General features: G+C 39.5%; 3 protein-coding genes and 2 pseudogenes across 4 annotated transcripts; 3 read left to right on the top strand and 2 right to left on the bottom strand.

Annotated features, from left to right (window-relative positions):
* Positions 1–555: 555 nt before the first annotated feature.
* On the bottom strand, positions 556–4,014 carry LOC112165532 (annotated as a pseudogene).
* Positions 3,984–6,966, bottom strand: LOC112165531 (pentatricopeptide repeat-containing protein At3g57430, chloroplastic). The gene is made up of 2 exons (XM_024302078.2): positions 4,280–6,966; positions 3,984–4,002 (listed from the first exon to the last, which is right to left on the bottom strand). Exon 1 carries the CDS (start codon positions 6,927–6,929, stop codon positions 4,287–4,289), a length of 2,643 nt encoding a protein of 880 aa, XP_024157846.1. The 5' UTR covers positions 6,930–6,966; the 3' UTR covers positions 3,984–4,002; positions 4,280–4,286.
* Positions 6,967–7,070: 104 nt separating this feature from the next.
* On the top strand, positions 7,071–10,252 carry LOC112165535 (mitochondrial amidoxime-reducing component 1). The gene is made up of 8 exons (XM_024302084.2): positions 7,071–7,226; positions 7,627–7,776; positions 8,097–8,273; positions 8,481–8,569; positions 8,648–8,712; positions 8,893–8,995; positions 9,726–9,836; positions 9,918–10,252. Exons 1-8 carry the CDS (start codon positions 7,124–7,126, stop codon positions 10,044–10,046), a joined length of 927 nt encoding a protein of 308 aa, XP_024157852.1. The 5' UTR covers positions 7,071–7,123; the 3' UTR covers positions 10,047–10,252.
* A 2,964-nt stretch (positions 10,253–13,216) lies between these two features.
* LOC112165537 lies at positions 13,217–16,491 on the top strand (annotated as a pseudogene).
* Positions 16,492–16,650: 159 nt separating this feature from the next.
* Positions 16,651–23,437, top strand: LOC112165534 (mitochondrial amidoxime reducing component 2). 2 transcript variants are annotated; one of them, XM_024302082.2, is made up of 9 exons: positions 16,651–17,150; positions 17,513–17,662; positions 18,116–18,292; positions 18,498–18,616; positions 18,699–18,763; positions 18,983–19,085; positions 19,611–19,721; positions 19,814–19,976; positions 20,424–20,714. In XM_024302082.2, exons 1-8 carry the CDS (start codon positions 17,039–17,041, stop codon positions 19,940–19,942), a joined length of 966 nt encoding a protein of 321 aa, XP_024157850.1. In that variant the 5' UTR covers positions 16,651–17,038; the 3' UTR covers positions 19,943–19,976; positions 20,424–20,714. The 2 variants fall into 2 exon arrangements, with proteins under 2 accessions (XP_024157850.1, XP_024157851.1); XM_024302083.2 differs by lacking the exons at positions 19,814–19,976; positions 20,424–20,714 and adding an exon at positions 23,237–23,437.
* The last annotated feature ends 1,951 nt before the right edge of the window (positions 23,438–25,388 follow it).

The following is a 25,388-nucleotide window of genomic DNA, read 5'->3' as shown; positions in this document are numbered from 1 at the left end:
CAGTTTACAAGGAGTAATTATAGTTAAGACTTCAATTTGGGGGCCATGATTGTAAATTATAGTTTAATTTACTTTTAATTAGGATAAAAACACAAGCCAATCAATAGCTTAGCAGCATTTTTCAAAATAATTGGGGGGGGGGGGGGGGGGGGGGGGGGCCAGGGCCCACTCCGGCCCCCATATAGTTCCGCCATTGATTCCCCCATTCCCCTTGCTCAGTATCTACAACACAAAGAGTGCACTCCAAAATCTGTGTCTCCAAGTCAGCTGACAAAAAAGATATTCATACACAATCTTTTCAGGCTTTCATTTTGTTTCAAGTTCTCATTAAGAACATAATTTCATTGGCAAAGTGCTTTGATTATGATGAACACGCACATCATCTACACAGATGGCTTACAGAAACCTTATTCCCAAGTCTCAGAGCTTGGTAGCTTGATTTTCCAACTGTTCTTTCTTGTTTTGACAACTTTGTCAAATCAAAAAAATATAAAAAGCATGCCTAAGAATAAACTGTAGACTAAGAGAAAATCATTAAGTGCCACAGAAAATAGATATTGGGGAACCAAAATTATATCAAATTTGTAACAGAGTTCACAAATTATGACATAGAAGTACTGCGAAACATAAAAACGTAAGAGACACTAAGAGAAGATCACCAAGGACCTTCTTCCCCAAAACCCACGACACAGACAGACTCACACAACTACTCTTAACAGTAGGAAATATCCACAAGCTCAGACCACTCCACAAACCCAGTGACAGCTTAGTCCACTTCCTCCATTTTGCTCTCCTCAGCCGCATCCTCCAGCTCAGGCATGTCCGCATCCTCAACAGTCTCGTCTTCGTCAATGCTAAGCGCCAGTTAAGTTCAAACCTCCTTCAAAATATCAAAGAAATGACGAACCCAAACCTTCATACGCGTAAAACCACGAAAACTCTCACTTTCAGAAATTAAAAAGGAATAGAAATAGTTTACTTGCCGGGAGGAGAAAGCCAGCCAAAGAGAAAAACAAAAGCTAGGAGGTCCAAATTAAGAGCTTTTGTATACAAAGGATCTTGTATATCTGTAATTTGTTCAGCATCCTGTGAATTCTCGAGGCAAATGTGTTCGGCTCATCAAGGCTGAATCCAGATGTCAGCAGAGCTGTCTCAAACAGCAGCAGCACAAGGTCCTTGACAGACTTGTCATTTTTGTCAGCTTTGGCTCTCTTCCTCAGCTCCTCCATGATGCCATTGTCAGGGTTGATTTTCATGGTCTTCTTGCTGGACATGTAAGCACCCATGCTGTTGTCCCTGAGTGCCTGAGCCTTCATAATCCTCTCCATGTTTGCACTCCATCCATATTCACCAGTGACCAAGCAGCAAGGTGAGTTGACAATTCTATCAGACACAACCACCTTCTCAACCCTGTCTCCCAAGATGGCTTTGATTGTCTTGCAAAGATCCTCAAAAGACTTCTTCTTCTCCTCTTTCTTCTTCTTCTCTTCCTCAGTTTCATCGTCAAGCTTCAGACCTTCCTTTGTAGCAGACACGAGCTTCTTCCCATCATACTCCTTCAATTGTCCCACAGTGTACTCTCAATTGCATCCACCATGAAAAGAACTTCACATCCCTTCTTCTTGAGGCGTTCCAAGAATGGCGAGTTCTCCACTGCCTTCTTGCTCTCACCAGTAATTTAGTAGATGTCCTTCTGGCCCTCCTTCATTCTGGTTACATAGTCCTTCAAGCTTGTGAGATCGTCATTGCTGTTGGTGGAGTGGTATCGGAGAAGGTCAGCCAACTTGGCCCTGTTCTGGCTGTCCTCATGAATCCCCAACTTCAAGTTCTTTGAAAATGCCTCATAAAACTTGGCGTAATCCTCTTTGTTCTCAGCAATCCCATTGAACATCTCAATGCACTTATTCATAAGGTTCTTCCTGATCACCTTCAGGATCTTGTTCTGTTGAAGCATCTCACGAGAAATGTTGAGTGGCAAGTCATCAGAGTCCACAACACCCTTGACAAATCCAAGATACTCCGGAATGCGCTCCTTGCAGTTGTCCATAATAAACACCCTCCTCACATATAGCTTAATGTTTTTCATCTTCTTCCTGGTATCAAACAGGTCGAATGGAGCCCTCTTTGGAACAAAGAGGAGGCTTTGAATTCAAGCTGTCCTTCCACAGAGAAGTGCTTCACAGCAAGGTGTTCCTCCCAATCATTGGTCAAGCTCTTGTAGAATGAGGCATATTCATCCTTGGTGATTTCCTTAGGCTTGTGCAGCCAAATTGGTTTCTGCTTGTTGATGAGTTCCCACTCATGAGAAACTTCCTTGATCTTCTTCTTCTTCTTCTTCCCTTCTTTCTCCTTGTCCTCATCAACATCCTCAATATCTCCCTTCTCTTCCTTCTTGGGTTCATCCTCTTCATCATCACTGATCTCCTTTTCAGCTGTCTTCTCAGTCCACAAGTAGATGGGATAGCTGATAAATTCGGAATGCTTCTTCACAAGGTCTTTGATCCTCCTCTCTTCCAAGTATTCCAACTGTTCAATAACAAAATAAACATTCAGTTAGAAAACCATTCAGTCACATGGAATCATTTTGAAGGAAACAAACTGATGGACTTAGATGTTTACCTGGTCCTCCTTGAGGAAGAAAGTGATCTTGGTGCCCCTGCGAAGCTGCTCGCCATTGACATCCCTTGTCACTGTGAATGAACCACCAGCCTGAGACTCCCAGATGTATTGCTCATCATCATTGTGCTTTGTAGTCACAATGACCTTCTCTGCAACAAGATATGCCGAATAGAAACCAACACCAAACTGTCCAATCATGCTCACATCAGAAACTCCAGAAGCCAATGCTTCCATAAACTCCTTGGTTCCAGACCTTGCAATTGTGCCCATATTGTTCACCAAATCTACATACACATGACACATACTTCAGTTAGATCTTTCACCACAATACGTTGATAAATAAAATCATCAGTACAATTAGATGCACTTTTTATATTGTCAAACCAGCATTTATTTTCTGTCTATTACTTTGAATTAGATTCACTGTCCACCAACACAATCAGGAAAAGGCTATAGTCTAATTTTTCTTCTTGGGCTGGAAACAAATGCTAAGAAGACCAGAGGGATTAAAACAGAGAAGAGTAGGAGTAGCACAACAGAAACAGCATATCCGAAAAGCTAGAAACCAAATTGTAGATTCAGTAACTAAAGAAGAAACTATAGTCTAGTTTTAGTTCTTCATATCATCAACTACCCAGATTAATCATTTGTGGATAATTTCAACATCAGATTTCACTTTTATGATAACTCCCTGTGTAAATTTCAATCACATATTTTCACAAAATTGCATCATAACAGCACAATTAACTTATAAACATCTTCTCTAAACATGCACTTTCTCACAAACCAAACACGATCATAACGAAAAGAAATCAAAAATGATTTTAAGTACCTGCTTTGGTCATGCCGATCCCGCTATAAATGATGGAGAGAATATTGTTGGTCTTATCCGGAACAATCCTGATGAAAAGCTCCGGCTGAGCATCAAGCTTGCTCTTATCCGTAAGACTCTTGAATCTAATCTTGTCCAGAGCCTAAACACATCACAACCAAAATTAACATAACATCAATATTTGATTCAAAAAAATTTCAATCTCCTGAATCAAATCGCTGCAATTTAACAAAGCACTGCACTGAAATTACATCAGAGAAACGAGATTGAAGACTTACATCAGATGAATTGCTGATAAGCTCGCGAAGAAAAATCTCCTTGTTGCTGTAGAACGTATTGATGATCAAGCTCAGAAGCTGGTTGATCTCGGTCTGGAAAGCAAACGTCTCAGCATCAGCCATCTTCACATCCGCCATTGTTGCTTTGCTCAGAAAGATTTAGAGGACAGCGAAAATTTGCAGAGCCTTAATATGCTTTGCAAATTTTTGCTCTCCTTAGGTCACCGGCATTGGATTTAGTATAAATTATGTTCATTTACTCTGTTAGTAATCCTGCGACTCAAATTGTAAATGAAACAATGCTGAGATATTTAAACTTTCTTTTACTTACCAAGAAATCTTACAATCAAATGAATGCTATACATGACAGTACCTTGCCAATCTATTGGCATCGACTATTGAACATGTCAAACTCATCATGAGTAAAATTCTGAATCATCTCTTACCTAACCACCATTATGTGCCTCATACTTCAGAGCTTCAAGACGTTTTGAAAACTCAGACAAATTCTGACATGGTACCAAATCTTGAAGAAAAATATGAATGATACCTTTGTTTTACCAATAATCTCCACATGAACAATTTCCATTTCTAAAATGATGGAACCTTCTTACATCTCTTAAAATGATCTCCCTGTCCAGCATCTTTGAGATATATTTCGCTGCAAGGTGGCAGTCATTACAGACTCTAAGGTTCTTGGCAACTCTAATGGTAGTCCCTGGACGGGTATTGAGGAGGCCGAAAGCCATTGCCAGTTTCTCGCTGTGCCCGCAAAGTAAAGTTTCTTTCTCGTCCTCATCAACATTGTGAAGTACACAAGAAGTATCAGGCACATAACCCTCCTTTTTCATCCTTTCTGACAGGGTTTCGAGATATTCATGGAGCTGCTCACTTTGTGGGTGGGACAGATCCCCAGCCAAAAACTTATGAACCTCATCTTCAAACTCAATCCAACTACAACCAGGTTCTTTCCTTACTCCCATTTCCTTCATTTTTCTACGGACATCCATGGCCTTTTCCCAAAGTCCAGAAGATGAGTAGATATTGGAGAGTAGAACATAGTGGCTAGCCACATCGGGCTCCAGCTGCAGGAGATGATTAGCTGCAATTTCTCCAATCTCTACATTTTGGTGAAGTCGACAAGCGCCAAGCAAGCTACTCCAAGCACCTGCTTTATCAAACTTAGAAGGCATGGTTTTGATGATTTCATATGCTCGCTCCACACTACCAGCCCGACCAAGCAAATCCACAACACAAGCATAATGGTCTGGTGCAGGTTCAATGCCGTGGTCTTGTTTCATTGTGTGGAACAAGTTCAGACCTTCATCTACCATCCCAGAATGACTACAAGCTGCAAAAATTGCAATGAATGTAACTTCATTAGGCCTTATCTCTTTATTCCATCTTCCTTCATCCACCATATTCCTAAAGAATTCTAAGGCTTCCTCTCCTCTTCCATGCATACCATAAGCCATGATAAGCACATTCCAGGTGATCACATTCTTTAACGGCATCTGATTAAACATGGCTCTAGATAAATCCAAGCAGCCACATTTAGCATACATGTCAACCAGTGCACTACCTACAGCAATATCTAGTGCCAACAAATGTCTATTAGCATAAGCATGGATCTCTTTCCCTTTAGCGAGTGCTGATAATACAGCACAACTAGGAAGAAGAGTCATGAGTGTTATAGTATTTGGCTTAAGGGGAACCCTTCTTTCATTATCATACCCAGTACCATTGGTGTTCTTGTTTTCTTCTACTCTTTGAATTTCATATAGCAGATTAAGTGCGTCATCATGACGTCCGGAAATAACATAACCGGTGATCATGGTGTTCCATGATACAATGTCTTTTCCTTCCATGCTGTTAAATATAGTTTCTGAAATTTCTGTTCTCCCCATCCTCGAGTACATGTCCATAAGTGCATTTTGCACATACCTGTTCTTCTCCAGACTCTGCTTTACTACAAAACCATGGATACTTTCTTTCCCCAAGAATGCTTTAGACCGCACACATGCTGGCACAATACTCGACATTGTGGTGGCATTTGGACTATGCCCTGACACAGCATACATTTCAAGGAACAGGTCCAAGGCCTCCTCATCATACTCATTTTGTGCATAACCAGTAATCATTGCATTCCAAAGTGGAACTCTCCGCTCCGTGACAGCATCAAAAACTCTACGACCACTCTCAACTTGCTGGCAGTTGCAATACATGTCAACTAAAGCACTGCCCACATAAGAATTCCCAGTTAACTCATTGGCTCTCAATGCATAAGCATGAATTTCCTTCCCTGCCTCCAACATCTCCAAATGAGAACATGCAGGAAGAACACTCGCAACCGTCACCCCATCTGGTCTAATTCCCTCGAGAATCATCAACCGGAAGAACTCTAATGCCTCCACAAACCTGTCATTCTGAGACAGTGAACTTATCATGGTGTTCCACGAAACCAAGTCACACTCCTCAAACAACTCAAACACACCTCTCGAGTATCCCACCATCCCCAACTTAGCATACATAGACATCAAAGCATTGACAGTAAACGTTTTCGACTCACACATTCTCATACTATACGCATGAACTTGCTTCCCAAGCCTCAAGCCATCACGCCTATCCAAATTCGAACAAGCAAGTGCAGCACTCACCAAAGTAAACGAGCTAGGCTCCACATTATCCGAAAACATCGACCGAAACGCCTCCAAAGCCAGCTCCCATTCCTCAAACCTACACAAAGCAGCAATCATGGAATTCCAAGAAACCTGATCCCTCTCAGTCATTCCATCGAACACCTTATACGCATCTCCAATATCGCCACACTTCCCATACACATTGACAAGAGTATTCGCCACGGTGACAGAAGATGACTCGTATCCAAATTTGACAACATGGGCGTGTATCTGCTTCCCCAAGTTCAAGTCTTGAAGGGCCGTGACGGCCTTGAGGACCGCCGGGAAGGCAAAGTTGTCGGGTTCGATACCGGAACGGGTCATTTCGATGTACGTTGAGATGGCTTCTTTGTAGTGACTGGACCGGGTTCGGGAGCGAATGGTGTCGATCCATGTGCGGGAATCGGAGATGGGTTTGGGTGGTGGAGTGGTCCTTTTGGGAGATGTGGGTTGTTGGATTTGGAGGGAAGAAAATGTGTGTAAAGGTTTGGAGAGGAGGTGGGTAGAGAAGGAGGAGGACATTTGGTAGTTAGGACAGTTTTGACAAGCTGCAACAGAATTTTTGTAGTTCCAAGTTCTCTTGTAAAGAGATAAGGTTTAGCCCACAGTAAAAGTAAATTTTTAACAGGTTTTAACAGTCTATCACACTTTTGATAAAAGCACCAGACTTTTGGGCTCTTTCCTCTAAACCAAACCAGAACAAGACTGAAGAGAAAATGGAGAAGGCAGTTTCAGAAGTCAAAGTTGCATCAATCTTTATATACCCAGTAAAATCATGCCGTGGAATTTCAGTTTCTCAAGCTCATGTTACTCCTACTGGTATAACCAACCTCACCATTTCTCCCCCTACTTGTTTTACTTCCATTCATATTGCTTTTGACCCAGTTGAGTTCTTTAGCTTTTAACTACTGGCAAGTTTGTTCCTTCTTGTTGAGTTCAGATTATTGAACCATATTGTTTGCATGATTACTTTAAATCAAGGATCAGTCTTTTCTTTTTAACTCGGTTATATATGATCACTATATTTGTTGAGTTTTACATGATATTCATCTTTTTCTGTTATGATGTTCTTTTAGTATATTAGTTTGTGGGGTTATTCTATTGGCATGATCAGAACTTTATCTACACAGATTGATTTTCGAGGAGGGATTAATATCTACAATCTCTAGTTGGGTAATATTTAAAATGAGGATTTTTTCTGTCTGTTTTGGATGTACAGGTTTTCGATGGGATCGACAATGGTTAGTAGTAAACTACAAAGGGAGGGCATATACTCAACGAGTTGAGCCAAAGCTTGCTTTGGTTGAGGTACTGCTGCCAATTGAGGCATTCTCAGAGAATTGGGAACCTACTAAAAGCTCTTATCTTGGTGAGAACATCAATCTTATTTTCTTCTTGCTATAAAGTTTGTTATCCTTTTAGATATCAAAGACCAAACTATGCTTTCTGCAGCAGAAATTTATAACTAAGCTGGAGATGTTGTGGTTCGCTCGTACTTAATTCTGGTTTACTGATTATCACTTTGCCCTGTCATGCTTATTTGGTTCTGGAGTTTAGTGCTCATGTTTTAATGGATTTGTACTCTTTCTTGCTTTTCACATCCTTCATGTACTTAGAAGTAGTCGCGTTTGTAGTCAATGCCTTCAACACATGGAGTGTACTTAGAACCACCTATCATTCACTTTGCAGTATTAAAAGCACCTGGGATGGATGTGCTGAAGGTTTCCTTGAGTACACCACAAGAAATAGCAGATGGGGTTTCAGTATGGGAATGGTCTGGTGCAGCCTTAGATGAGGGAGCTGATGCATCGAAATGGTTTTCAGATTATCTAGGGAAACCTAGTCGACTTGTCCGCTTTAATGCAGGTAGAGTTTATCGTGGTGCTTTCAAAGAATCAGGCACTGAGTGCACCACCTAGGGAAAATTAATTAGAAGTTGATAGTATTTCATACAAACTTCAATTCAGAGATGCAATAGCATCTTATGCTGTCATTTATGTGGTTAGATATCATCACACTATCACACTTGAACAAGGGGATAAATAAATTTGGCTGCATTCTGTTATAATGCAGCTTCAGAAACTAGGCCTGTAGAACCTGAATATGCTCCTGGACACCAAATAATGTTCTCCGATATGTATCCATACATGCTATTGTCTCAGGTTAGTCAAAGTCAAAACAGGAACTTAAGTTGCTTTTAAGATGGAAATTCTGACCTGGATCTTGTCATTGTAACTTAGGGATCACTGGATGCACTAAATGAGCTTCTGAAGGAACCCATACCAGTTAACCGATTTAGACCCAAGTAAATTTTCTTTTCTTATATCATATTCCTTCTGCAATAATTAAATTTGCTCTTCACTTCTTTTGGTAATAAAAATTTGTTAATCGAAAGAGCTTAACTCTAGACAAAGTCTTGTCAGTTTTATGATCAGTATGACTATGCATAATTCTAAATCTTGGAACTTTTACTTTGATGTCACAGCATTCTTGTTAACGGATGTGAACCATTTTCCGAAGACCTATGGACAGAGATCAGGATAGAGAAGTTAACATTTCAAGGTGTCAAGCTATGCTCCCGCTGTAAGGTAAAGCTATATCCCTTCTGCAATTTTTGCCTGTCTGATGACTTTTCTATTTTCAAAAGACAATCAATAGATGCGTGTCTCAAACTCATATAGCAGTTACAGTTGAATCTAAATACTTTTACTAAATGGTGTTTTGTATTGTAAACATTGAGCTACTTAGTAAAAAAATGGGTCATTTAACAGGCAGGGGAGCTAACAAGGCCTACCATCTCTAACAATTTTTACAGCTTTCTTTCCACTTTTTCACTTGAAGGTCTGATTTGAAAAGTTGATGGTGTAAAATCTCACCGCTTCAATTTTTCTAACTTAAAGTCATGGCTGGGAGTCATTAGACATTTGTTGTGGATATCTTATTTGCAACCATGTATATTAGAACTTAGAAGTCAAGTGGTTATATGATGGAATTTATTTCCTCAGCTAAAATTGCGAGGATTAAAGAATCTTGCATGTAAGTGCTGTATGTTTCTGTGGTCATATAACAATTTCGGCTATAGAAATTAAACTTCCTATTTAACCCCAAGTTGTTGCTAAGCTGCCATAGTGCCCAACATCTTGGGAGAACTCTTCCAGACTGCAGATGCTCATGTTTTATGGAAGTTTATGAAATCTGCTTCTAAAGACTAAAACAGACTTGCCAAAACTTTTAAATCATGATTAAGAGCTGGGCATTTTCAAAAGACATCTATGATGAATCCTGATATCCTTACTATGACACTTTCATGTATTTCAGGTACCTACAATCAATCAAGCGACTGGCATTGCAGGACCTGAGCCAAACGACACTCTTAAGAAAATCCGGTCTGATGCAGTTTTACGTCCAACAGGAAAACAGCAGGGAAGGGTGAGTAACTAATTCAAGACTTTCCACCATAATCCTCTATATATACAGATGATCACATTTAAGATTGTGAGTGATTTTCAGGTCTACTTCGGGCAGAATCTTGTTTGGAGAGACTCTGTTACAGGAGGTGTGAAGGGAAATGTCATGAAGGTTGGAGATATTGTTTATGTCCTCAAGATGGTCTCTTCTGCTGATGAAGCTGCTGCTTGAATTTTGTAATGTATTTTATCCATGCTGTTATAGGACACTAAAAACTGCTGTCTAGATTGTAAATTAATAACAAACACGGTTACATGTTAGCGATTAGCTTCCTGCTTAGATGAGAGTTCCCGGTAGTTCAATAAAAGAAGAGAATGCAAAGAGGTTCAGGTATGACTGTATGAGATATCCTTGAAATGTGCAATGCTTGGATATTATGTATGCTTGCTTCATAGTTTACTTAGTTGAGCTTGTAGTGAAAAGCCGTCAATCAGCCTAATCTTGATATGTTCGGATTCGTAAATGCCTCTAGAGCAAGTTCCCAATCCTCAAACTGACACGGTGCAGCAACCTTTGAATTCCAAGAAACTTCGTCTCTCTCAATCTTTCCATCAAACACATCCCACATTTGCCACACACATTGCCAAGGGTATCAGCCACAGCCAGCGAAGATGATTCAGACCCAAGTTTGACAACATGGGCATGAATCTGTTTCCCATATGCAAGTTGTCTGCTGCTATACCTGTATGAGTCATTTGAATGTAGGTTGTAATGGCTCCTCAGAGGAGAGTGAACCGGGTTTTGGAGCGAAGGGTTTCTATGCCAATGAGGCCCGAGTGTGAGAATGGGGTGAGTTGTGGTAGTGAGTAGTTGAGCAGAGAAGTAATCCTTCTAAGAGTCAAGGGTTGCTGGATTTGGAGGGATGAGAATGAGTTCCAAAATGTGGACATTTGGCGGTAACCACATTTAGAGACGCTGCATCAGAGCTGACCATGACATGTTCCTACAATGAGCTGACCATGACATGTTCCTATAAGATGCTGATGCTTATCAGTTTAGGGGAAAGCGGCAGACTTTGGGCTCTTTCTCTCAACAAATCTGGATGCTATAATGAGCAAAGGATTTTTGTTATATTGAATCTGTAGCAAACCAGAACAAACTCTGCTGCCTATAGACTGCATAACAACATTAAGAGAGGATGGAGAAGCTACCATCACAAGAAGCCACAGCCAAAGTCTCATCAATCTTCATATATCCAGTTAAATCATGTCGTGGGATTTCGGTCTCTGAAGCACCTATCACTCCTACTGGTATAATCTTCTTCAGTGGTTCTATTTCGTGTACTTTAATCAATATCTTTCCTTTTGACCCAGTTGACCTTGATCCTTAAATACTACATGAAATTCTGTTCTTTTATATTATGCCTAGTAAGAAATGTATATTTGGTAATTAAAGCAGATTATTCCAGTACAATTTCCATGAAGTATGTATTAACTTTTTTTTTCCCCACTGTTTCTTAGTTCTTATTATCAGTTTGTTGCAATGTTGCCTTTGCATGATCTAACTTTTCTTGTACCCTCTGATTTTCCAGGAGAGAGTGTTATCTAGACTCACTCAAACTGGGTTTTGAGAGTCATCTTTGCTTGTCCCTTCTTGCTTTGGATGTACAGGATTTCTATGGGATCGACAATGGTTAGTTATAAACAAAAAAAAGGAGAGCATATACTCAAAGAGTTGAACCAAAGCTCGCTTGTGTTGAGGTACAGCTACCAAACGAGGCATTCCTAGAGGGTTGGGAACATACTAGCAGCTCTTTTCTGGGTAACAGTATTAATCTTTGTTCATTCTACAAAACTTCCATAGTACACTCAAACTATGCTTTCTGCAGCAGAAAAAAAGTTAATATTAAGCTGGAGATGTTGTGATTGACTCCTATTTGTTTATCCTTTCTTATTTCTCACTTAGTCACATATAATCGAATTCTGGAGTTTCTTAATGTTACATAGTTTCATGTTCTTCTCATACTTAAAAGTAATCACATTATTGCGTTCATCTTTGTTATCATTATTTCTTCTCTCACATTAAATTTAGTTTGAAATCTAATCAACTTTTGTAAAACCAGTTCTAAAAAACACAACTATGACGCAGTACTGATAAGCAAAGTTGTTCCTCATAATGCATGATCATAACGCTTAATGCGTCTCAACATTCAGAGTTTCCTGCTAAGTTATTCTGTTTTAAGAACTTAGCAGGGATCTGTCATTCGCTTTTCAGTATTAAAAGCACCTGGCATGGATGTACTGAAGATTTCTATGAGTCCACCACAAGAAATAGCAGATAGAGTTTCAATATGGGAATGGTCTGGTGCTGCCTTAGATGAGGGAGCTGATGCATCAAAATGGTTTTAGGACTATCTTGGGAAACCTAGTCGACTTGTTTGCTTTAATGCAGGTACAGTTTCATGTGGTACTTTCAAAAGAGTCAGGCACTGATTACTGAGAATATTTCTGACAGTGGTGGTATAAATTACAATTTTCAGTTCAGCTATGCAATTGCATGTTGCGCAGTATTATGTATGTGTTGATATCATTATATTTTGCACATTTAATGTTCTATTTCTGGTTGCCAATTAGTGATTACCATAACAAAAGTTTGTACATGTGACTGATCATGCTCTGAAGTGGGAGTTGCAGGTCTTAAGTTTATGTTTACCAGAATTGTAATGGGAGTATAAATGCTTCAGAGCAGCTTGAGTTCGTATATATTGAGGTTGGCATGATTTTAGCTCGTTCGAGCTCGGCTCGTAAGGGAAGCAAGCCAAGTTTGACCTTTGATAGCTTTGATATAAGCTCATGAACAACTCATATTTTTATCACCATTTGTCGAAAAACTCATATTTTTATCACCAAACCACTAGAGGGCTTGAGCACTAGGGGGCGGGACTAGGTTTGTGGCTGTGGCCTAACTTGTAGTGGCTGGACCGGGTTTGGGAGCGAATGGTGTCGATCCATGTACGGGAATCGGAGATGGGTTTGGGTGGTGGGGAGGTGGTGGTGGTGGTGGTGGGGTGGTTGAGAAGAGAGGAGTTGAGTTGTGGAGTGGTCCTTTTGGGAGTTGTGGGTTGTTGGATTTGGAGGGAAGAAAATGTGTGTAAAGGTTTGGGGAGAGGGGAGAGGAGGTGAGTATAGGAGGAGGAGGACATTTGGTAGTTACGACAGTTTCGAGAAGCTGCAACAGAGTTTTTGTAGTTCAAGTTCTCTTGTAAGAGCAAGTCCACCTGTTGAAGTTTGCTAGTCAAGACTATTCACTGCTTTTTGCCTTTCATTTCCACCATTTTTCTTGACCAGTTAGATACTGTTCACAAAAAGTCACTATGTGTCACTTTTTGGGTCAATTTCTTGACCTGCCAACTGACATTTGACTGGTCAAGAAAAAAGGTGAAAATGAAAGGCAAAAAGCAGTGAATAGTCTTGACCAGCCAACCTCAACGGGTGGACTTGCTCTAAAGAGATAAGGTTTAGCCCACAGTAAAAGTAAATTTTTAACAGGTTTTAGCAGTCTATCACACTTTGATAAAGCACTAGACTTTGGGCTCTTCCTCTATACCAAACCAGAACAAGACTGAAGAGAAAATGGAGAAGGCAGTTTCAGAAGTCAAAGTTGCATCAATCTTCATATACCCAGTAAAATCATGCCGTGGAATTTCAGTTTCTCAAGCTCATGTTACTCCTACTGGTATAACCAACCTCACCATTTCTCCCCTTAATATGTTCTACTTGTTGTTGAGGCCCACAAAGAAAGAAATGTTCATGGAGAATAAATTCAGTTTATTGAACCATATTGTTTGCATGATTACTCTAAATCAAGGATCAATCTTTTCTTTTAACTCAGTTATATATGATCACTATATTTGTTGAGTTTTACATGATATTCATCTTTTAATGTTCTTTTAATATATTATTTTGCGGGGTTATTTTATTGGCCTGATTAGAACTTTGTCTATACAGATTGATTTTCCAGGAGGGATTAATATCTACAACATTGGGTAGTATTTAAAATGAGGATTTTTCCTGTCTGTTTTGGATGTACAGGTTTTCGTTGGGATCGACAATGGTTAGTAGTAAACTACAAAGGGAGGGCATATACTCAAAGAGTTGAGCCAAAGCTTGCTTTGGTTGAGGTACAGCTGCCAAATGAGGCATTCCTAGAGAACTGGGAACCTACTAAAAGCTCTTATCTAGGTGAGAACATCAATCCTCTTTTCTTCTTGCTATGAAGTTTGTTTTCCTTTTAGACATCAAAGACCAAACTATGCTTTCTGCAGCAGAAATTTATAACTAAGCTGGAGATGTTCTGGTTCGCTCGTACTTAATTCTGGTTTACTGATTATCACTTTGCCCTGTCATGCTTATTTGGTTCTGGAGTTTAGTGCTCATGTTTTAATGGATTTGTACTCTTTCTTGCTTTTCACATCCTTCATGTACTTAGAAGTAGTCGCGTTTGTAATCAATGCCTTCAACACATGGAGTGTACTTAGAACCACCTATCATTCACTTTGCAGTATTAAAAGCAACTGGGATGGATGTGCTGAAGGTTTCCTTGAGTACACCACAAGAAATAGCAGATGGGGTTTCAGTATGGGAATGGTCTGGTGCTGCCTTAGATGAGGGAGCTGATGCATCGAAATGGTTTTCAGATTATCTAGGGAAACCTAGTCGACTTGTCCGCTTTAATGCAGGTAGAGTTTATCGTGGTGCTTTCAAAGAATCAGGCACTGAGCGCACCACCTAGGGAAAATTAATTAGAAGTTGATAGTATTTCAGACAAACTTCAATTCAGAGATGCAATGGCATCTTATGCTGTTATTTATGTGGTTAGATATCATCACATTATCACACTTGAACTAGGGGATGGATAAATAAATTTGGCCGTGTTCTGTTATAATGCAGCTTCAGAAACTAGGCCTGTAGATACTGAATATGCTCTTGGACACCAAATAATGTTCTCCGATATGTATCCATACATGCTATTGTCTCAGGTTAGTCAAAGTCAAAACAGAAACGTAAGTTGCTTTTAAGATGGGAACTCTGACCTGGATCTTGTCATTGTAAGTTAGGGATCACTGGATGCGCTAAATGAGCTTCTGAAGGAACCCATACCAGTTAACCGATTTAGACCCAAGTAATTTTTCTTTTCTTATATCATATTCCTTCTGTAATAATTAAATTTGTACTTCGCTTCCTTTGTTAATAAAAATTTGTTAATCTAAAGAGCTTAAATGACTATGCATTATTCTAAATCTTGGAACTTTTACTTTGATGTCACAGCATTCTTGTTAACTGATGTGAACCATTTTCCGAAGACCTATGGACAGATATCAGGATAGACAAGCTAACATTTCAAGGTGTCAAGCTATGCTCCCGCTGTAAGGTGAGGCTATATCCCTTCTGCAATTTTTGCCCGTCTGATGACTTCTCTATTTTCAAAAAACAATCAATAGATGCGTGTCTCAAACTCATATGTGGTAGTACTTACAGTTGAGTCTAAATGCTTTTACTAAATGGTGTTGTGTATTGTAAACATTGAGCCACTTGGTAAAAAAATCGGTCATTTAACAGGCAGGGGAGCTAACAAGGCCTACCAGATCTAACAATTTTAACAGCTTTCTTTTTCACTTTTTCTCTTGAAGGTCTGATTTGAAAAGTTGACGGTGTAAAATCTCACCTCGTCAATTTTCAAATGAGGGTCGTGGCTGGAGTCATTAAACATTTGTGTGGATATCTTATTTGCAACCATGTGTGTTAGAACTTAGAAGTCTAGTTGTTATATGATGGAGTTTATTTCCACAGCTAAAACTGCAAGGATTAAAGGAAGTCTTGCATGTAAGGGTTGTATGTTTCTGTAGTCATATAACAATTTTGGCTATAGAAATTACACTTCCTATTTAACCCCATGTTGTTGCTAGGCTGCCATAGTGCCCGACATCTTGGGAGAACTCTTCCAGACTGCTGACGTTCGTGTTTTATGGAAGTTTATGAAATCTGCTTCTAAAACACTAAAACAGACTTGCCAAAACTTTTAAATCATCAGTATGAGCATTTTCAAGACATCTATGGTGAATCCTGATATCGTTACTATGACACTTTCATGTATGTCAGGTACCTACAATCAATCAAGCTACTGGCATTGCAGGAACTGAGCCAACCAACACTCTTAAGAAAATCCGGTCTGATGCAGTTTTACGTCCAACAGGAAAACAGCAGGGAAGGGTGAGTAACTAGTTCAAGACTTTCCACCATAATCCTCCATATATACAGATGATCACATTTAAGATGTGAGTGATTTTTCAGGTCTACTTTGGGCAGCATCTTGTTTGGAGAGACTCTGTTACAGGAGGTGTGAAGGGAAATGTCGTGAAGGTTGGAGATCTTGTTTATGTCCTCAAGATGGTCTCTTCTGCTAATGAAGCAGCAGCTTGAATTTTGTGAAGTACTTTATCCATGCTGTTTGATGGTACTAAGAACTGCTGTCTAGATTAGGAATAACAAAAACGGTTACTTGTTAATGATTAGCTTCCTGCTTAGTTGAGAGTTCGAGGTAGTTCAATAAAAGAAGAGAATGCAAACAGACTGTATGAGATATCCTTCAAATGTGTAATGCTTGGATATTACTTGTGCTTGCTTCATAGTTTACTTAGTTGTGCTTGTAATGAAAAGTCATTTATGAACCTAATCTTGGTAAGTCCTGTAAATGCCTCTAGAGCAAGTTCCCAATCCTCAAACCGAGAGGATGCAGCAACGGTTGAGGGTGAGAATGGAATAAGTTGTGGTAGTGAGTGGTTGAGTAGAGAAGTAATCCTTCTAAGAGTCAAGGGTTGGTGGATAAGGACGGATGAAAATGAGTTCAAAATGTGGACATTTGCTGACTATCAGAGCTGACTACTAAGTCATGTTCTAACTCTGCCCCACAAAAGATGTTAGTCAATTTAGGGCAAAGCGGCAAACCTTGGGCTCTTCGTCTCAACCAAATCTGGATACTATAATCAGCAAAAGGTTACGTTTGTTAGGTTCAGGTTTCTGGTTTTTGGTAGGTTCAACTATCACTCTCAATTATTTGTGTTACATTTTTTTTTTTTTGAGAATATTTGTGTTACATTTAATCTGAAGCAAACCAGCCAGAACAGACTCTGCTGCCTATAGACTGCATAACAACATTAAGAGAGGATGGAGATGGTACCATCACAAGAAGCCACAGCCAAAGTCTCATCAATCTTCATATATCCAGTTAAATCATGTCGTGGGATATCGGTCTCTGAAGCACCTATCACTCCTACTGGTATAATCTTCTTCTGTGGTTCTATTTCGTGTACTTCAATCAATATTTTTCCTTTTGACCTAGTTGACCTTGATCCTTGAATACTACTTGAAATTCTGTTCTTTTATATTGTGCCTGGTAAGAAATGTACATTTGGTGATTAAAGCAGATTATTCAAGTACAATTTCCATGAAGTATGTATTAACCTTTTCTTCCCCCACAGTTTCTTAGTTCTTATTATCAGTTTGTTGGAGTGTTGTCTTTGCATGATCCAACTTTTATTGTACCCTCTGATTTTCCAGGAGGGAGTATTATCTGGACTCTCTCAAATTGGGTTTTGAGATAGTAATCTTTGTTTGTCCCTTCTTGCTTTGGATGTACAGGATTTCGATGGGATCGACAATGGTTAGTTATAAACGAAAAAAGGAGAGCATATACTCAAAGAGTTGCACCAAAGCTTGCATGTGTTGAGGTACAGCTACCAAACGAGGCATTCCTAGAGGGTTGGGAACCTACTAGCAGCTCTTATCTGGGTAAAAGCATTAATCTTTGTTCGTTCTACAAAACTTCCACAGTACACTCAGACTATGCTTTCTGCAGCAGAAAAAAAGTTAATATTAAGCTGGAGATGTTGTGATTGACTCCTATTTTTTTATCCTTTCTGTGTTCTCACTTAGTCACATATAATCTAATTCTGGAGTTTCTTAATGTTACATAGTTTCATGTTCTTCTCATACCTAAAAGTAATCACATTATTGCGTTCATCTTCGTTATCATTATTTCTTCTCTCACATTAAATTTAGTTTGAAATCTAATCAACTTTTGTAAAACCAGTTCTAAAAAACACCACTATGATGCAGTACTGATAAGCAAAGTTGTTCCTCATAATGCATGATCATAACGCTTAATGCGTCTCAACATTCAGAGTTTCCTGCTAGGTTATTCTGTTTTAATAACTTCGCAGGGACCTGTCATTCACTTTTCAGTATTAAAAGCACCTGGCATGGATGTACTGAAGATTTCTATGAGTCCACCACAAGAAATAGCAGATGGAGTTTCAATATGGGAATGGTCTGGTGCTGCCTTAGATGAGGGAGCTGATGCATCAAAATGGTTTTCAGACTATCTTGGGAAACCTAGTCGACTTGTTCGCTTTAATGCAGGTACAATTTCATGTGGTACTTTCAAAAGAGTCAGGCACTGATTACTGAGAATATTTCTGACAGTGGTGGTATAAATTACGTACAATTTCCAACTCAGCTATGCAATAGCATCTTGCGCAGTTATTATGTATGTGTTGATATCATTATATTTTGCACATTCGAGACTAGGAAATAAAAATTTGATTGTGTTGTATTCTAAATGCAGCTTCAGAAACTAGACCTGTTAAACCGTCCTTTTGGTCTCATAAACCTGTGGAACCTGAATATGCTGGGGGGAAGCAAATCATGTTCTCCGACCTTTTTCCATACTTGATAGCGTCTCAGGTTAGGCAGCTTGAGATGTGGAAATAGTAGTTGCTTTTGAGATGGGGGATCCAACCTAGACCTTGTCATTGTACTTTTGCAGGCATCATTGGATACACTAAATGAGCATCTGAAGGACCCTGTACCAATTAACCGTTTCAGACCCAAGTACTTTTCTTCTTATATAGCATCCCCTTATATTGTTTAACAAGCATCAAATTTGAACTTTTGTTTTCGGTAGTGAAAATTTTGTTGATTTTCAATAGCATGTATACTGTAATGCTTATTGTTGCCAGTACTTCTATTAAAGATAGACCTCAATGTTATCAGTTTCATGATAAATATGCATAGATCTGATTCTCAAATACTTCTGTTTGCATGTCACAGCATTCTTGTTGACGGTTGTGAACCATTTTCGGAAGATTTATGGACAGATGTCAGAATAAACAATTTCACATTTCAATGCTGCATGCTGTGCTTCCGCTGTAAGGTATAAGAGCTATATCACTTCTGCATTTTTTTGCCTGTCTGATGGCTGTCAAGCTATTTCCAATGCATATTGTCCTCAAAGTTGTATTTTGTAGCAGTTAACAATTGGAATCTAAATACTTCGATACGAATGCTAACCATCATCACCTTAAACCATCAAAGCCACCAGAGCTGGGGCTTTCTCTTTTGTTAAAGGTGTAGTATCTCATCGTTTAAGTACTTTCTCTAACCATAAGTCATGTCTGTGAACCTTGGAGATTTGGTTCGGATATTTATTTGCATCAATATGTATTATAAGCATAATATTATTATCATAGCTACATAGTTAAGCTCTAAGCAAGGCCTGCATGCAAGGTTTATGCAAAACAGGGTTGAATATTTCCTTGGGAAACAGGGATAGATAGTGTGATCAAAGGAATTAAAAGAAACAATGTGCTGCTGAAATCGACTTGTCAAAACCTTTATGCTCATCAACAGGATCTGAGTACTTTAATCGTCCCTCTGATGTTTACATTCTGTATTTCAGATACCTACGGTGAATCAAGAGACTGGCATACGAGGAACTGAGCCAAATGAAACTCTGAAGAAATTTCGATCGGATGCAATTGTGTATCCATCTCGGAAACAGCGGAGAAGGGTGAGTTATAAATTTATAACTAATTGAAGGCGTTTGCACCCTATTCCTCCATCACACATGATCACATTGTAGCATTGTAAATTGTTTTTCAGGTCTACTTCGGGCAGTATCTAGTTTGCAATGACTCTCTGATTGCAGGCATGAAGGGAAATGTCATAAAGGTTGGAGATCTTCTTCATGTCCTCAACATGGTTTCCTCTGCTGATGAAGTTCCGGAATAATTACTTTATCTTTGCTGTTATATGATCCTAAGAGTTTGACGCAGACGGATTGATAACTAGGTTTACCAGCAATAAACCTAAGCAAAAGATTCTGGAGTCCACCAGAGATAAAAGAGAATAATCTCAAATTTTATTGATAAAAGATATAAGAGAAAAGTACCCTAGGGCGACTAACAACGAAACCCTAAGGCCCATGGATAAAAACGAAAACAACCCAAAAATAACTAAGAAAACCAAAAACGGGTAAAATAGAAAAATGCAGTTTTGAGGCCCTAAATGACCTCGAAAGCCCGAAAAAGGTCACAGGTCGTGGTAAAGCGACGAGTTTGATTTCTGGCGCGATTCCCTTTCCGAAAAGGTAAAGTGCGTCCCAATCGGACTCCGGAGGCCCATTTCACGTCTACTAGTCACTTTTCGTTTTCCACCTTTGGCACGATCCAATTGTTCTTGAAATTGGACCGCCATCTGTTCTGCATCAGAGTTGGTCTAGTCTTATGATGAATAACAGGACTGCTTGTTAATGATTAGCCTCCTAGTTAGATAAAAGTTCCAGGTATTTCAAAACACACGAGAAATGCAAATGTTCAAGTAACATATTTCTGTATGAGATATGTTTGAAGTGTTTGAAATCTGCAATGCTTGGATCTTCTTCATGCTTGCTTTCATATTCTACAAAGTCGTACTTGTAAAGAAAAGTCATTAACGAACCAAAGTTGTAATGTGACTGTTCATGCGCCGAAGTTGGAAGTTACAGGTCTTCGGTTTATGTTTACCAGAATTGTAATGTGTGTAAATGCTTCGAGCAGCTTGAGAAGCTTGAGTTCGTATTGAACTTTGGCATGATTTTAGCTTGTTCAAGCTCAGCTCGTAAAGGAAACAAGCCAAGTTTGAGCTTTAATATGAGCTCATGAACAACTCGTATATTTATCACAGAACCACTAGAGGTCTCGAGCACTATGGCTCGGGACTAGGTTCGTGGCTGCAGCCTGACTTGTGGCATGAACTTAGTATTCATAGAGCATGGTTTTAAAAATGCGTCCAAAAGAAACTATTGGTGTACGAGCCAACTCAACTAAGGACCTGGAATAAAACGAATGGCTAAATAATTTGATCTATGGAAAACTAATGTAAATGTAATACATTTTAGGGTTTGTGACCACTTACCCAATTTTAGACTAAAAATTACCCACTTACTCCAGCAAGAGTTTTTTAACCCCATTTACTCAATCTAACATCTATTGACATTTTAGCCCCTATTAATTAAATTAAAACTCATCCCTCTCCTCTCAGTCTCTCTCTCCTTCCCAAACTCTCTCTCTCTCCCCCCGATCTCCACCTCCAATCTCTCTCTCTCTCTCTCCCTCTCCCCATGATCTATCTCCACCTCCGGTCTGTCTCTCTCTCTCTCCGATCGCCGTGCCGGAGATGCAGTCCAAACCTGAAGACGACGAAGAAGCTCCAGTTGGAGCTCCAGCCACTACAACGTTCTCATCGCCGTTCGATTGATTGGCGATCCCGAACCTCCGCAGCCTCACCATTGTAGTTGTTATCGTTCCGGCACTTGTTGTTCCAGCCCCCGAGGATTTTCGAGGAGTTGCCCACCACCACCATCATCTCCGTCTCTCGCCCCGACACTGACGATATCAACCCCATGCTTCTCTCGTACACAATCGAGTTCCAATACAACCAAGCCCAATCACCTATCTCTCTCTTACACTAGCACCGGCGAGAAATCACGATCAGCTTTAGACGTGGGTGCCCAGAGCACTTTTTTTTTTTTTTTTTTTGGTATATTGAAATTTTTTATTTTTTTTTTGTATCTGAAATGTATTTATTTTGGCTCACTTGAGAGCAATAATATGATTATTGGAGGGTAATAATATGATTATTCAGGCAATAATATGATTATTAGGAGGCAATAGTATGAGTATTGGGGGGCAATAATATGACTACTGGGGGGCAATAATATGATCAATTGTGCCCTGTAGTGTATTCATTTTGGTTTTGGGAGTTTATACAATTCACTGGACGAAAATAATATAAATTTGGGAGGCAATAATATGAGTATTGCGGGGCAATAATATGATTACTGGGGGCAATAATATGGTTACTAGGTATTATTAGGGGGCAATAAATTCAGACGCCGGAATCCGGACACCATTCCGGTAGCCGGATTCCCAATTCCTGTGACCGGTTGCCAGATTCCTGTCACTGGTCGCGGGATTCCGGTCACCGGAGTCGGCGCCCGACCACTAGTCACCGGAGGCCGGCAAGGTGGAGGATGACTTCTCCCTCTAAGTGAAAAAGAAGGAGAGGGCAAAAAAGTCCCAAAAAAGAATAAAAAAGAATTAATTGGGTATTAGGGAAATAATCCCTTAAAGTGTTTTGGGTAAATGGGGTTAAAAAACAGTTGGTGAAGCAAGTGGGTAATTTTTAAGCTGAAATTGGGTACATGATCATTTTCCCTACATTTTATGGTATATGTAACTTTTCAGGAGAAATTTGGGTTGAGCTGCAGTCCAAATAACTTTGTACATATAAGATCCATCACTGTGTGTACTTTTTCTTTTTCTTTTTTTTTTTAAAAATTACATTGGAGAGAAATCCAACTCTTAATCTAATGATTTGAAAAGTTGATGGTGTAAAATCTCACCGCCTCAATTTTTCTAACTTAAAGCCATGGCTGGGAGTCATTAGACATTTGTTGTGGATATCTTATTTGCAACCATGTGTATTAGAACTTAGAAGTCAAGTGGTTATATGATGGAATTTATTTCCACATCTAAAATTGCAAGGATTAAAGAAAGCATATTGCATGTAAGGGTCGTATGTTTCTGTGGTCATATAACAATTTCGGCTATAGAAATTACACTTCCCATTTAACCCCAAGTTGTTGCTAAGCTGCCATAGTGCCCAACATCTTGGGAGAACTCTTCCAGACTTTAGATGCTCATGTTCTATGGAAGTTTATGAAATCTGCTTCTAAAAGACTAAAACAGACTTGCTATAACTTTTAAATCATCAGTGAGCTGAGCATTTTCAAAAGACATCTATGATGAATCCTGATATCCTTACTATGACACTTTTATGTATTTCAGGTACCTACAATCAATCAAGCGTTGGCATTGCAGGACCTGAGCCAAACGACACTCTTAAGAAAACCCGGTCTGATGCAGTTTTACGTCCAACAAGAAAACGTACAGCAGGGAAGGGTGAGTAACTAGTTCAAGACTTTCCACCATAGTCCTCCATATATACAAATGATCACATTTAAGATTGTGAGTAATTTTTCAGGTCTACTTCGGGCAGAATCTTGTTTGGAGAGACTCTGTTATAGGAGATGTGAAGGGAAATGTCGTGAAGGTTGGAGATCTTGTTTCTGTCCTCAAGATGGTCTCTTCTGCTGATGAAGCAGCAACTTGAATTTTGTGAACTACTTTATCCATGCTGTTAGATGATACTTAGAACTGCTGTCTAGATTAGGAATAACAAAAATGGTTAGTTGTTAATGATTAGCTTCCCGCTTAGTTTAGAGTTTCAGGTAGTTAAATAAAAGAAGAGAATGCAAACAGATTCAAAGTATGACAATATGAGATATCCTTGAAATATGCAATGCTTGGATATTCTTTGGGTTAATTACATATAAGTGCATCTTAGAATATTTTTTTAGCCATAAGGCCACAAACTAGTTTTTTCCTTCTTAAGGCCACTACGTTAAAAAAGATGTTATATTTTGGATATTAAAAACCAATATATTTACATAAATGCCACTACATAAATATATTTACATAAATGCCACTAGAGTACAAAATCAACATTTATTCTCTCTCTCCTCTCCGGCGAGGTCTCCGGTCAACTCCGGCGGGTCTCAGGCCGACCTACGGCGAACTCCGGCCAACTTCAGGTCAACCTCCGGCGGATCTCCGGCCAACTTCTGGTCAACTCCAGCGACCACAAAAGCTACTGTCACTAACGCAAAAAGCTACTGTAGCTAGCAACAAAAGCTACTCTGATGAAATTTCCGGCAACCTCCAGCGAGGTCACAAAAGCTACTGTCACAAACAACAAAAGCTACTGTTACCAATAAAAGATACGCTCCCAAAAATCAAAAGCTACTAACACCATTAACAAAACCTACTGTCACGGACACAAAAAGATACTCTCACCAGCAACAAATGGCTACTGTCACCATCACCAGTAACAAAAGCTACTTTCACCATCACCAAAAGCTACTATCAAGTAAAACAAAAACTACACTAACCAACACCAAAACCTACTCTCACAAAAACCAAAAGCTACTACCAAGTAGAAAAAAAACTACTCCCATAAACTGAGAAAGCTATTCTCAAAGTCTGACAAAACTATGAAAATAAAAAGCCACTTCTATAGTTTTAAAAACCTACTATCATAGTTGTGATAATATCTTTCAGCTTCATTGACACAACAATCGCAAGTTTGAGTGAAAACAATACGGTATTCAAGCCCTGAGCTACACTAACCAACACCAAAACCTACTCTCACAAAAACCAAAAGCTACTACCAACAAATCACATCAGAACAACAAAGCAAAGATTTCTCCATTTTATTAAAAGGAACAATTTGATTCCATTCCATGCAACAAGTTTCCATCTTATGATAAGCAGAAGATCAAAAATCAAAGTTCCAATAACATAATACAACACGACCCACAGTAATAATTTCACAAGATTTTACAGAAATTTGCTTACAAACAAGTTGTATTAAACTGCACACCAGGTGTTCGAAGTTATGCCACAGACAAAATATTACTACCACTCGAGCAAACACACCAAAGCCAACAATGCATCAAATCAGGCACATCGAAATCGATTACAAGAACGAAATTGAAACCAGAACCCAGCAATTAAAAGAGGTGGAGATCTAGGATTAGAGGTACCGTACAATGTACCTGGTGGTGGTTGAGATCGAATCTGAAGAGAAAGCCACCGGTTGGGGATTTTGATTCGAGTTGAAGAGGTTGCGGGCCTTGTCATCGTTGCCGGAGAAGAAGCCTCATTTAAGGTTCCGATGGAGGTGAGGTGGAGGAAGAGGCAATGGTGGCTGTGGAGGCCTCGTCGAAGAGCCGGAGACCATGACGACTTTGTCGTGTAGATCACGCCATGCCTCCAAGTCATCACCGGCGAGCTTGTGAGGTCTGTAACAGCATCGTTTCGATTTGTGCCGGTCGCACCATGCCTCCAGGTCGTCGCCAGCGAGCTCGTGAGGTCTGCAACGACATCGATTTCACGCCTCCAGGTCGTCTCCGGCGAACTCCTGAGGTATACAACGGCATCTCGATTAGAGAGAGAGAGAGAGAGAGAGAGAGATATATATATATATATATATATATATATATATTATTTGAGAGGTTAGAAACAGTGGAAGGGCATAATTGTCATAGACAAAATAATTTGAAAATAAAAGTGGC

Source organism: Rosa chinensis, chromosome 5 (assembly GCF_002994745.2).
Source record: "Rosa chinensis cultivar Old Blush chromosome 5, RchiOBHm-V2, whole genome shotgun sequence".
NCBI classification, from domain to species: domain Eukaryota; kingdom Viridiplantae; phylum Streptophyta; class Magnoliopsida; order Rosales; family Rosaceae; genus Rosa; species Rosa chinensis.
Note: the sequence above shows the minus strand (reverse complement) of the source record. Positions and strands in the feature narration are given on the sequence as shown.

Excerpts from the sequence above, each read along its gene's own strand:
- LOC112165531 (XM_024302078.2), bottom strand. The coding sequence starts at position 6,929 with ATGTCCTCCTCCTTCTCTACCCACCTCCTCTCCAAACCTTTACACACA.
- LOC112165535 (XM_024302084.2), top strand. The coding sequence starts at position 7,124 with ATGGAGAAGGCAGTTTCAGAAGTCAAAGTTGCATCAATCTTTATATAC. Across the intron at positions 8,274-8,480 it reads ACTTGTCCGCTTTAATGCAG|CTTCAGAAACTAGGCCTGTA; the intron begins GTAGAGTTTATC and ends GTTATAATGCAG. Across the intron at positions 8,996-9,725 it reads AGCTATGCTCCCGCTGTAAG|GTACCTACAATCAATCAAGC; the intron begins GTAAAGCTATAT and ends CATGTATTTCAG.
- LOC112165534 (XM_024302083.2), top strand. The coding sequence starts at position 17,039 with ATGGAGATGGTACCATCACAAGAAGCCACAGCCAAAGTCTCATCAATC. Across the intron at positions 17,151-17,512 it reads AGCACCTATCACTCCTACTG|GATTTCGATGGGATCGACAA; the intron begins GTATAATCTTCT and ends TTGGATGTACAG. Across the intron at positions 18,617-18,698 it reads CATACTTGATAGCGTCTCAG|GCATCATTGGATACACTAAA; the intron begins GTTAGGCAGCTT and ends GTACTTTTGCAG.